This window comes from Seriola dumerili, unplaced genomic scaffold (genome assembly GCF_002260705.1).
Source record: "Seriola dumerili isolate Sdu_G_001 unplaced genomic scaffold, Sdu_1.0 BDQW01000050.1, whole genome shotgun sequence".
Lineage (NCBI taxonomy): Eukaryota > Metazoa > Chordata > Actinopteri > Carangiformes > Carangidae > Seriola > Seriola dumerili.
In genome coordinates this window covers 3,495,793-3,508,973 of record NW_019174305.1, presented here as the reverse complement: position 1 = coordinate 3,508,973, position 13,181 = coordinate 3,495,793, and the positions used below count along the sequence as shown (strand labels likewise).

The 13,181-nt window shown below is 40.7% G+C and overlaps 1 protein-coding gene across 1 annotated transcript in view; it reads right to left on the bottom strand.

Annotated features, from left to right (window-relative positions):
* The window catches only part of LOC111217897 (potassium voltage-gated channel subfamily KQT member 5-like), a 130,090-nt gene that overhangs the window by 23,551 nt on the left and 93,358 nt on the right, over positions 1 to 13,181 (bottom strand). The window contains exons 2-4 of the mRNA XM_022739919.1: positions 8,137 to 8,227; positions 6,046 to 6,172; positions 166 to 341 (exon numbers count right to left, since the gene is read on the bottom strand). Of these exons, the coding sequence (XP_022595640.1) occupies positions 166 to 341; positions 6,046 to 6,172; positions 8,137 to 8,227 (394 nt within the window). The remainder of the gene's footprint in view (positions 1 to 165; positions 342 to 6,045; positions 6,173 to 8,136; positions 8,228 to 13,181) is intronic.

Below are 13,181 nucleotides of genomic sequence, written 5' to 3'. Positions count from 1 at the left end.
CAATTTTAATACTGGATCAAATTATCAGTCTGCAGTGTACACAAACTGTACTATATCTACAGTGCTACATCTACATAATCTACAGATATATCAACCTGAAGGTCACCCAGTCAAGGAGCCGCAACACACCCGCCCCCCCCCCCCCCCCCAATCCCCCGCCCCTACCTTGCTGTGTGCGTAGACCACAGATCCCAGCAGCTTCCAGGTGCCTCCTCTTCGATCCATCCGCACCATACGTAGGATCTGCAGGAAACGCAGGCTCCGCAGGACCGAAGTGGCAAAGATGTTGCCCTGACTGCCGGCTGACACCACCGCCACCGACGCTATCAACACGATGATGTCTGACCGGAGAGGAAACAACACACAAGGGGGTTCACCAGAAGAAAAACTAAATCTGCAACACCTATGATTCATTACGAATCAATCCTAAAAGCAAGATGAAGGGAGATTAGTTTCTTTTTGTATCAGCCAAATACTGAGAAATAACAATGATCACATCAGAGACATAGTCATGCAAATAGGTTGCATGTGTTTACGCACATGACAACAAAAAGAAATACAAATGACTCGTCACAGCAGCAGAGAGCGAGAGAGTGCTCACCCATGATAAAACCTAACCTAAAGGCAAGTACATCTTATTAATATTGATCTTAAACAGACAGCCTGTGTTGCTCACTCAAGCCTTGGGGTCAGAATATGAGGATCTGGCTTAATGTTTATCTAAAACTCACTGCTGTCACCTCACTGTGGCAAATTATCCCAACAAAGGCTCCGTATTACTGGAGCTGATATAAGCTGCCATGGGCATCAACAGCACAATGCTCTACTGTGTACTCATCCTATATACACTATATGTTCATAGAGGTCGCCTGGCTACCACATCGATCTGCTGCAGACGCAAACACAGTGAAGAATAGAATTCACACACGGGGTGTTATATATCAGAAATGATAAACATCTGCACACTGCATATCAACGAGGCTTCAGATTTGTTTCTATTCAGTTTCTCATAAGAATATCCTGGAGTGCAGAAGGGCAGACAAACCGTATTACTGTATGTGCTGCAAATTGTGACAAACATCAACAAACAAAGGCGCTGACAGGCAGACATACACACACACAGGCACACACACAGGCACACACACACACACACACACAGGCACACAGGCGCACACACACACACACACACACACACACACACAGATTTGACTCTGTCCAGAGGAAACCACACTGAGCAAATGAATAACATCAAACCCACAAAGAACACAGACAAATAAAGCTCCTTTCACTCAAAGAAAAAACATTTTTCCTGCTCTTTCCGCCTTTGCTCTGCTCACAAACAAATCTTCCATTTCAGTGACGCGCCATGTGAAACCCTACCCTTGAGCAGTGTTGGTTTTTTTGAGAGAAAATGCTGACCAAGGTGTGGCTGATGGCTCAGTTGACTCATAGTGGAGGGAGGGAAAAGGGGAAAAGTCAGCAGCAGCACCATGAAAAATACATTAATGACACTCAGGGGATGAGGGTCTCCAGTGGGTTCACTCCCTTTGAAAGTGCAGAGAGAGAGAGAAAAAAAAAAATCAGGGGGTAAGTGAATGGCAGAGGGTTGATTATGTGTCCGTGTGTAGGTGCATTTGATACGAGTGTGTGTGGTTGTGGTGGGTAACCATGTGAGTTAACGTGCACAGGCCAACAGGCCATCTGTCAAAGGGTGTAACTATTATTGGCACATTTAGGGTACAAACTGTTGGAGCTAGCTGTCATGGTTTGCCATGGTGGACATTTTATGTTTGAATTTATGTTTGAATTTAGTGTTCTTTGTCTCGTACTTCCTGTTTTATTTTGATACTCACTTCTTGTCTCGTTTCAGGTCAGACAAAGAACACTAAATTCAAACATAAATTCAAACAAGAAAAGTCCACCATGGTAAACCATGACACTAGCAGGCAAACAACAGCATTTCTGTAAGACATAAACTGTACAGTTACTGATCAAACAAATCATACTAATAATAATATTTAGGGCTGCACTATATGCGAAAAAACAAACAAATCGTATTGTGGTTATTTTGGCAGAAAAAAAATGATATGATTTTTGTTGTGTGTAATACCAAATAAACATGTTCCTTTACGTCTGGAGAATATGATCTGTAGGCTGGGGCGTCTCTGCAGCACCACAAAGCTTATGGTGCTAACAATAGACAACAATGTTGTGACACATTTTAACCTTCATCAAATAAAAAAAAGATGAAGCTTCTGTGATTTGGATATTGCACTCGATTAAATAATTATCAATTAGCCCTAATAATAATAATAACGATAATAATGATAATGATAATGATAATAATAATAATAATAGAGGGTGGAGGAGGTGGGTTTGCAGCTGCGAGCAAACCTTTTCATTGAAATGAATGGGGAGCGAAATCCATTGTGACCGTACCATTAGAACCTTGATGTCAGTGACGTCTCTGTCCTCATAGAAGGATTTTTGCCTTAATGAGCTTTAAATGACTCCAGCGGACAAATAACTTCATTCCACTCACATTTCAGTTTTAATTTAAGTTCATTCTTGTCACTCTCTGACTCGTACATATGTTTACACACTTGTATAGGAAACTACACTTACACTACGCTACGCTTTACATTTTAGCTTAGTGTTAAAATTCTGCATGTAATGAGCACACAAGGAGTTTTCACAGAAGCAGCAAACTCTTACCCTTGGCGAGCATTATTCTGGCACTAATATGACTCTGCACTATTCCAGCCAAGTTGTTCACAGGCATCTTTGATAACCAGTAATTGAGGACACCCGCTGCCACAAATAAACTTTTTAACAGAGTTTCCATCTGGTGTGATGATAACAGCAAAACATATGAAAAAAATCCATTTGAACAATTCCACTGATGAGTTAGCTGAATGATTTAACTTTTGGGTACAATCATCTGTGCCAGGGGCAGCTCCAACAGAAAACAGATTCACAGTAAAGCACAATGTTGGCTTTAAGAGTTCAGTATCATTTTAGAGATTCTGCAGGTGAACCAGGGGAGCGCCTCATTATGGCTCATAGATCAAACAGTACTAATATATAAAGTAAGAGGTGAGGTTACCAGTTGTCATGATACTGTAATTGTGGAAAAGTAACGCACACCAAGGGTTGTAGTGAAATGCTGATCACTGGATACAGACTGTGTCTTACTGTTGTTGATGAGAAGTTAGGAAGTGATCATGAAGAGCTTTCAACCACATCTCACGGTCTTCACCAGTGAATGAAGCTGGCTCAGGTGTTGACTCACTTACATGTGGAATGTATAGGTAATTCAGTGATCATCTAATTTCATCAATTTGCTGATGAAGACCAGGAGATGTAGTTGAAAGCACAGACAAATCTCATGCGTGGACCTTGAGTTATGGGGATTATTTTGTCACATGTACTGCTCACAAATCCAAGATTGAGCTTTCACACTAAATTGATATTATTCATAAAAATGAGATTACACTCAAATAAGTTAAGATGACTCTCAGAGGTTTTGCTCTTTTTATTAGCAATAACATTTTTTGATTTTAATTTGAGATTAGCTTTCCTACCAGAGTAATGGGATGTACAGCAGTAAGAGGGTCCAGGGAAGAAATGTTTAGCTCCACAGTGGAAACACATTATGACTGAAAGGGCTCACTGAAGTACGAAGAGTGTTAAATCCTCTTTAGTATTTACTCAGTTATTGTTTTCACTACAACGCTGTAATTTTCTGGAGCCAAATTCAAGTCAGTCTGTCAGTAAGAAATCACACATGTTACTCCTCTATCTGCACTGTGATGACATGTAATAGTCACATGTTGTCATTCAACTTCTAGCTGTCTAGGTGTTGTCCAGCAAATATTGATAACAGGAGGAGTTTCTGGGGAAGACCTGGTCTGATTAGAAGAGCTGGCATGTAACCCACGCTGGATGGAGCAGCTCTCACGAATCTGACCGAGTTTATAAGTAGACCAAAACCGTGACAGTTGAGAGCAGGAGGTAGAATTGAAATCCTACGTGCTTCTCTGCACATCCATTGGATCAGTCACCCAGCCAACACCCCAGAGAGACTGTGTCTGGCCCCCGACCACTTAAATGAATTCAATCAAAAGCAAAAAAAGAAGAGGAGCTCTACATAAAAAGCTAATAAAAATGAAAACCACCACTGGAATAGTACAACAAAATAAGAGAATTAAATGTGGACTCATTAGACCTCCGTCATCCAAAGATATATATATGTAAACGATCTAATATCAGATCATCATATTGATTTATACAGTCTTACTGAACAGTATCATGTTTACTATGCTAGTCTAAATTAATCCCCCCTCTCAGTCATATTAATACTCACATTCCTTGAGGCACTGGCCAGGGAGGTGGAGTCGCAGCCATTTTAGACTCAAGCTCATTAATCCATACTAAACCTGAACCTAATGTGAATGCAAAGCCTTGTACATAGACCTTCACACTGGAAGTGGAAAGTACTACAGCCAGTTTTATTTGTTGTAGTGTACCGCACCCATGGCTTGTACTTGTAATTTTTATGTGATTTTTTTTTTTTTTTTTTTTTTTAAATCGAAATTGGTTCTTAGTATAAACACAGACATTATAGTCGGTAATTGTGATATTCATGTGGATGTCAATAATGATAGCCTTCACACCATGTTTATCTTATTATTAGACTCAACTAGCTTCTCTCAGAGTGTAAATGAACCCACCAGCTGTTTTAACCACACCCTCGCCCATTTAAAGAAGTGATTCCATCAGCGTTTAATTCAGTGCCATGTCTCAATATAACAGTTGACTCCTCTGCTAACTTTAGGCCCTCCCAAATTCATCATCTTGTTGATGGTGCTGCACGGTCAAAGCGAATGACACTCAACTCTATAAAAAAAGAAGATAATAAAACAAAGGAGATCAACTTAGCTCTATGGTATAACTCACAAACTCAGGCAAACGTTGCAAAAAGCTGAGAGGAAATGGCGTTTCACTAATAAGGAGGAAGCTCAGTCAGTCTGGCAAGGTGGTCTTAAAACATACAGGAAGGCCCTCTGGAAATAAAAAAGACCCCTTGTTGCTTTTCAGCACTGTAGTCAGGCTGACAGAGTCAGAGCTCTACTGATCCATGTATTCCTATAGCTCTCAGTGGTAACTACTTCATGAGCTTCTTTAATGAACAAATTCTGTTGGGGACAGAATGACTCACCTCTAACCCTCCAACCAACACGGATTTATCTTCAAACACAGAAACCTTAGAAACATTCACACAGTGGCAGCACAGTGACAGGGTTCCTCTCTGCAAATGAGAGTACGGAGAAAACTAAACGATACACCTAATTTCTTAATTAGTTTTACCTCTCAAAGCCACAAATGCATCATAGGACAGATCATCGAATGAACCTGCATCCCCTCCGTCTGTCTCTCTACTGCTCAGGTGCTCTGAGTTCAGCTCATTTTCTCTTTCATTTTCTCACTTTATCCCATCATCACATCATACACACACACACACACACTCTCTCTCTCTCTCTCTGTCTCTCTTCATTTTCACCCCTTTGTTTTGCTCACATGCCCTCAGAACTGGCAACCAACAGCAACCCACTACAAAGTGTGACGACGGGAGCTCATGGCACCCTGCGCAACCTCTCAGCCCTGCTCTCCCTCCCTCAAGCACCCTACTCTACTTTCCAAGAAGCAGCAGAGAGAGATCCATGTCTAAACAGTGGAAAGAATAAAAGGCAGTTAATGCAACCTCATTACGTAAATGCTCGCTGCTCTTATGAGCTCCGACCACAACTGAAAATGACACGAGCAAACCCTGGTCAATAGCGTGCTGTGGAACCGCGCTTACGTCTGACATCAAATTGCGACAACCACAGTCCACTAGAGGGCAAGCGGCGGGCAACTGAAAGGTGAAACGGTGAAGGAGGAGAAATGATACTGCTGCTGGAAAATATTACTTTTATGAAGGGATTTATTAGAGTCTGTGTCCACAAAGGAGACTCAATAGAAAGTTTTGCTCCAACAACTCACCTATGACACAAAAGGGCTTTCTGGCGAAGCGCAGTCGTCCCTGCCATCCTCTGTAGCGACAGCAGCATCCTGCCGACCAGATACGGATGATGTACTCCAACCCAAACACCACAATCATCACAAACTCCTGTTCAAAAACACAGAAACAATAGCTGTGATGGCAACAGAGGACACTAATGTGGTTGAACAGTTATCATAGATTAGTTTAGAACATCATTAAATACATCAGCATATATCATCATACATCATTAATGCAAACAGGCCGCCTGTTAATGCACACACGGTGATTCAGCTTCCATTAGATATCAACACTGTACTGCAATTAGCGCAACGCAATTTGTGAAATGGCGGCTACAGCTGCAGTAATAATAATCAGTGAAGAGAGTGACCTCTTCTTTCAGTTAGAGGCGTTTGAAAAACATGTTGAGTCATACTTAGAGTCTTTTGAAGAGCCTTTTTGCTCCTGTGCCCACTGGCAGCTCAATCTGTCCTTCCTGAGTAAAGTTACTAGTTTGGGAGCCGACACTAAACAAATCAGCCGCTGATGGCCTTGAAGTCTTCTTCTGTGATTTATTCTTTTGTCCTGAGGTCGCACCCAAGAACTCTCTTGATGGTCCTGAGGGTTTGTCATGGACAAACTCACACACAAACTTTTTTGCCACGCTAGTCACATGGTCAGTCGGTCAGTTCATCCACCACTTTGGTCCAAACTGAAATACTGATTGGATCGTCATGAAACATGAAGACATCAATGGTCCCGGGACTTCTACTGACTATGGTTACCTCACTACCATGAGGTCAACCTCTCTGGTCAATTCAAATAACTCAACAGCTATTGGATGGATTGCTATGAAATGTGGTATCTGCAAAACTAATAACATTCCCATCATCCTCAGCTGTACATTGTGTTTAGTGCTAAATGGCAAATAGCAGTATGCTAACGAACTAAGATAGTGAACATAGTAAACATACTTGCTAAACATCTACATGTTAGCATTGTCATTTTCAGCATGGTCGCATCTATGATGTTAGCATTCGGCTGAAAGCACAACTGCACAACTCTCCACTGTGTCTCCATTACAGAGTCTTTCCACCCAGTGATAATGCTTAATATTCCTAATAATGGTCACAATTCTTAATAACCAAATTTAATGGATCACTATGTTGTAAGAGTTAATATTCTGCAATTAAAACTTACGAGCTTTTACAGGCTGAGTGCAACATTGTTTAATCATTTTGTTTAATTTGAATTACAGTTGGACCAAAGAAAGAAAGAAAGAAAGAAAGAAAGAAAGAGAAAAAGAAAAAACTTACTCAATGAATTCTGTATTTCTAAAGTCATGACTGCAACCCTGATTAATATGAGACCAGAGGAAAACGCGTCATGCTGTGTGTGGTGTGTGTTAGGGACAGGAAGTGGTCCAACATTGTGCCTGCAAAAATATGATCATACTGTATCATAAGAATTGAATCACATCCAATGAGGTCACACTGTGAACGCCATAACCTCAGAAGAAAAAAATGTTAAATCACACAATGTCATTATTAGAAAGCATTTAGATAATCACTGTGTGTGACAGTTAGGTTTACTTAAACAGTGTAGTGAGGACCAACAGTATGATATTAAAATTGATGTGTTTGAGGTAGAGCCTGTACAAATACTAATATATTGACCAGGAGCACATATTCACATACTAATTACATATTCACTGATACTAATATATCTGCAATAAGAAAGTATTGGCCATTGTACCTGCGCAGGTAATTGCCGAATAGCAAATAAATCCAGCCTGTACTTGGGCCACATGCTTGTTTTCTTCTGGCCCAGTATACGCTTGGTTCCACGGCCCGTATCTGGCCCATATGATTGTAAGCATGATTGTAAGATGCTACTTCTGAATCTGGACCAATTCTCGTGGACACACAGCCGGACTCGGGCCGAAGAAGGGATATGTTTGGCCAGAAAATTTCATTTCACTATCTGGGTTTTATGGTGAGGCCGTGGTGTGAATGTCTTGGTAATTAAATAAAGAATATAGGGAATAAGGCAAAATTTAAAAACATTATTTTGGTGGTTGCCCAGTTTCTTACCAGGATGAGGAGACAGTGGGAGGAGAAGTCCTGATGAGCCGGGATGGTTGAGAACACTGAGAGCACCAGGCAGCTGAAGACCAAGATGAACCTGAATAAAACACAACAGAAAGACAAAATGGAGAACAGTCAGCACAGCATACACACAACTGGAATCAGACAGGATGACATCAATGACCTCCACCACACTGACCAGCACATCAAATCACAGATTCCAAAACATATTTTCCACTGGTCACAAACAGTCTGCTGAGCTCAGAACTCTACACTAAAGTGGAATTGTCTGCTGTATTTTCCTCTGTCACAAACTCATGAACCCACTTTGGCAGTGAAGGAAGAGCAGTGCACGAACAACCTGGCAGCACAATCACAGAACTTATTTCCTCTCTGCAGTGAACCATGAGCCCAGCTATTATTCAATTTCCTGAGATATCAAGTTAATCAAGCTTGTTTGTGCAACATGATTTGCAAGAAACAAGCAGTGAAACTGCGGCTATTGGAAAACAAGCAACATCCGACCATTTCCACACTCCGACTGTTGCTCCCTCCACCGGGAAACTGTAGCCCCTTCCATCTTCATAACCATAACATGGTTTTTTCTTTTTTCTTTTTTTTTTTCCATCACATGAATCTTCCAAAAACACATTGTTGTCTGAAATATGAGCATGGGCTTTGGAGTTATGGTGGCTCTTGATGTTAAATGGTGAGAGCACATCTGTGTTTTATCATCTCAGATCTCCTCTTAAGCCTGCCGGAGAAAGACTGGTCAAAATGCTGTGTGTGTACTTTCTTTTCACTGTTGTCCAAGGAGAGGTTGCAGTGGGCAGACATGGCTTGTTTCAGTCATGTCCTCCTCTATGTTTGTACAGTCACACAATCCTAATTCAATTTTGGAGATATTTTACCAAGCTCTAACCTTAATGGCTCTAAAAACTTTCACTTCATCATGAACACCATCACAGAGATCCATAAGCCTCCAGACAGACAAATATTTACCTCCCTTTCCTGACTGAAATCTGACAATAAACAAATCGAAATCACTCACTATTTACTATATATATATATATTTATCATATACATGTACTGCAGCCATTAATTTGAGTATCTGAAGTCAGAGTGAAATTTCTGCAACATATAGTGTGCTAAAATATTCCAACATTTGAACAGAGACAGTAGTGTTCATGGCCTGGACACTATTTGTTGTTATTTTTTGTTATTCCACAATTCAATGTATAGATGCAAAGATTAATAAAGATGGAAAAGTGTCCAAATCTCAGTTCACTGCTCACTATGCAGTAAACAGTTTAGTGTATAGGGGGTAGCAAGCAAGTAAACAAAGGTATGATGTCTTTGCCCTCTCATTGTAAAATAAGGAAATGTGTCAATATCATAATGTGAAGTGGACATGTTCTGACTCCATGTGCATACAAATAATGAGCCAACATTTGAAATGTGTTATTGATTATACCAAATATATTTAATGAAAGCAGCAGAAAGTGTCATGTTATTCAAACAGGACTGAAAACAGTGAAACATTGAAAGAATAAAAATCTGGAGCACAGGTTGACCTTACGATCTCAGTTCTGGTTGATTAGGTGACACTGGTAGATGGACTACACTTACTTATATAGAGCTTTTCTCGTCTTATCAACCACTCAAAGTGCTTTACAATGGAAGCCGCATTCACCCTTTCACACACACATTCACACAGCACTTTTTCCTACACATACAACTTACACAGATATTCGCACATCGCGGGTTCAGTATCTTGCCCAGGGACAAATCGACCAACCTTCCGATCAGCGGACGACCTGCTCCACCTCCCTGAGCCACAGCGTTAATGCCAAGAACGTCTTAATAATCCAGGAACCTGAGTTCTGTTCGAAAATGCGGTTATGGATCTGTGGGGGCTGGAAAATGCACTTTGAACAGTGACTCTGTCAACAGTACAACAGAAGAAGTCTAGAAACTTCTGTGTTTGTTTATATGAAAAGATTCACCACACTGACAGAAATATGTTTCGTCTTCAAAACGCCTGGGACGAGCTGTTCTGTTCTTTTGAATTATGTCATTATGTGGACAAATGGCCGTATGCATCTCTTCCTGTAAGGCCCTGGAGCGAACTAATGAGAGGAATAATGTTTAATAGCTATCACTGAATAAATGGCAACTGAACACAGGGTTTTAATAGAAATATTAAAAAGTATGAATTGAATTTATGTGACACGCCTGATGTGCTAACAGGAGAACACATACCACCGATGTGTTGCCATAGTTACCACCGGTTTACTGCCATGAAACTACAGGGACAGATGTTTCACAACTGGATTTCAGTCAATGCAATGATATAATGTTAAACTGGGGTAATTTGAAGTTTTCCCAACACAATCCTTTTTCTGCTTGCAAAAATGTCATTACTGGCAACATGACATTCACTCTACCCATAAAACAGTTTGTCCATCTCCACAGCTGTACAAGTAGAGACTGGGGACTCCTTACTATCAGCCCCTTGGTGCCAAACTGACCTCGGATTATCACGCAATTGAAAGGAAGTCTTTCGATCTTGAGAATGGGCCAATCAGTACAACGTCCAGCATTTGAATGGTGCCTGTGTGAAAATTGTGGGTGTGCAGAGTGGGTCACTGTCCCATAGCCTTCAGTACAGTACAGGACTGTGCTGTCCTGACCCCAGTCGGACCCTCTCTGACATCCACAGAGTCCGAATCGAGGTCAAAATTTTCCACAGCCACGAGCATGGTTATGTCATTATTTCCCGACCCATACGTTCTCCTCCTGCTCTGTCACATGGCTCACAGCGCTGCCGGAGGTTCAGAGTGAATTAAAAGCATAAAGTATCAAAAGTTTGAGGTTTGCTCTGTTGACATTTCCAAAGATTTGAATAATGTGATTTTGATTGGAGGGAAACATCTAGTGACAAGCATTGTGGTGCTGACAGCTGAAAAGCAAGCTCCTTGTCACCGGCACACCTACGCCTCTCGCACTTACAAGGTTGTCAGGCCGAAAATTACAGAGTGACAATCAACTCCCTTCATCCATAGCCTAACTCGGGTTTCCATTTTGAATATATTTACTTTAAAAAGGGGGTAGAGAGCTACTAAAAAGCCCCCTGCCAGCGTCATTAAGCACCTGGCAAAGTTCACTAATTAATCCCATGAACCAGTGTTCTCGGCCGGTTCATTGGTCCCTGTGTGTCCTGATGCCCTGCACTCATAGGTGGCTGAATTCATCTGCAGTGTCTCAGAGTGATCGCTGACAGCAGCAGTGGCTGAAAATTACTCTAGCTAATACAAACACACACACACACACACACACACACACAAACACACATATACACACACAACCACACACAGGGACATCTGTCCTTCCACCCACTCACCCAAACACTTCTTTCAAAAGCACCGCCCACCCCTCCTCCACTCACATGTAAACAGAGAGAGACCCAGCACCACTGAACAAGTGGTGAGTGTTGTTCTCATTTGCATAATATAATTGATTTGTTTGAAAATGCGTTGCAAGACTAATGACTAATGTCCATGAACTGCAATAATGAAATTTAGCCTATCATCTGTCACCATTTTGAACTGGGGTCTTGCTCCTGTGTAGAAGGGCCTTTTGTCTCAAACAGCAATTTATTGGTATTATTTCATATTAGAATGTTTATGGTTGTTCACTTATTACACTGATTAATTATAATTATTATTATTATTGCCAATAACAGCACCTTTAAATGTGAGTCTTAATACATTTTTACTCATTTTGCAAATGTGCCGCCCCTTTTTTGAATCTGTGACCCGATCTGACCCCCCCATTTCAAAGATTTCTAACCACGCCCCTGCCCTGTCTATGTCAGGTATGGACTTGACTTAGATGTCAGGTGAGGGACTTCTCTTTTTACATAGCTGCATACTGTAGGAAGGGACAATCAATGCAACCTCTAGACCAACAGAATGACAGGATGTAAATGTGTAAAGAACCATTTCTCTGAAGGTCAACAAAAAGGCCTCCGAGTCTTGCTAAGTGTTCACACTGACGTGATAATGCCGCTGTAATTATGAGATCTGACTGAATACAGAAGAAGCTCTCATTCACATGACATGTAGACACGTTTGTCTCTGATGCTGTCCATGGTCCTGAAACCAAATTCTGCTCCTGCATTTGATTCAACCAGTGGGCTGTTGATTCATCATGAAGTTTTACTCTCAGTGTAAACCGTGATGGTATTTGATCGGAGATGACTTTACAGACATTATTAAAGTTCTGTCAGTACATTATAAGTATCTTTTCAGCCGATTCCTCCCTATTACCCTTCCATTTAAGCTGTGTCTCACTTCCAAATTACATACTAAAACCATTACCAACCAGTATTTATTACCTGTTAATATATATATATATAGTATATATTGCATACAGAGGATAATGTGATGTGTGAACAAATTACAACAGGAAACTATCGCCATTTAAAAAGAAAGCACAATTTCATGTTTTACTTATTGTCTTGGATGTTGCTTATGTTATCAGATCTCAATGTAACATCTTCAAAACATCATCTGAAAATTCTCGATTCTGATTGGCTAGTGTGTGTGGATTAACTTCGGGTAAGTGTGAACTTCACAACTATGACGCAGTGTGAAGAAAAGAAATAGTGGGATTTAACTAAGAAACTTGGAGCTGGGGTTATTTGTGGAACTGAACATAAATGAATAAAGATACTGGAAATAACTGTGTGAATAGTGTGAACCACACAATCTGAATATACACACCAAACAATGGAAGTAAATAAACAAACTAATGTTATCAATTTGATTACATACAGCACTGTGATCAATGAATGACTTCATCCATTAATCAATTACCAAAATTGTTGGTGACTTACTTTCTTTACATTAATGTCAACAACTTGTTACCTGACAAGACAGAATATGGCTGGTATTGTTTTCATTTTGTGAGTCTATGTGTGTGTGTGTGTGTGTGTGTGTGTGTGTGTGTGTGTCATCATGGTAAAATGTGGTCTGTACATTGGCAGG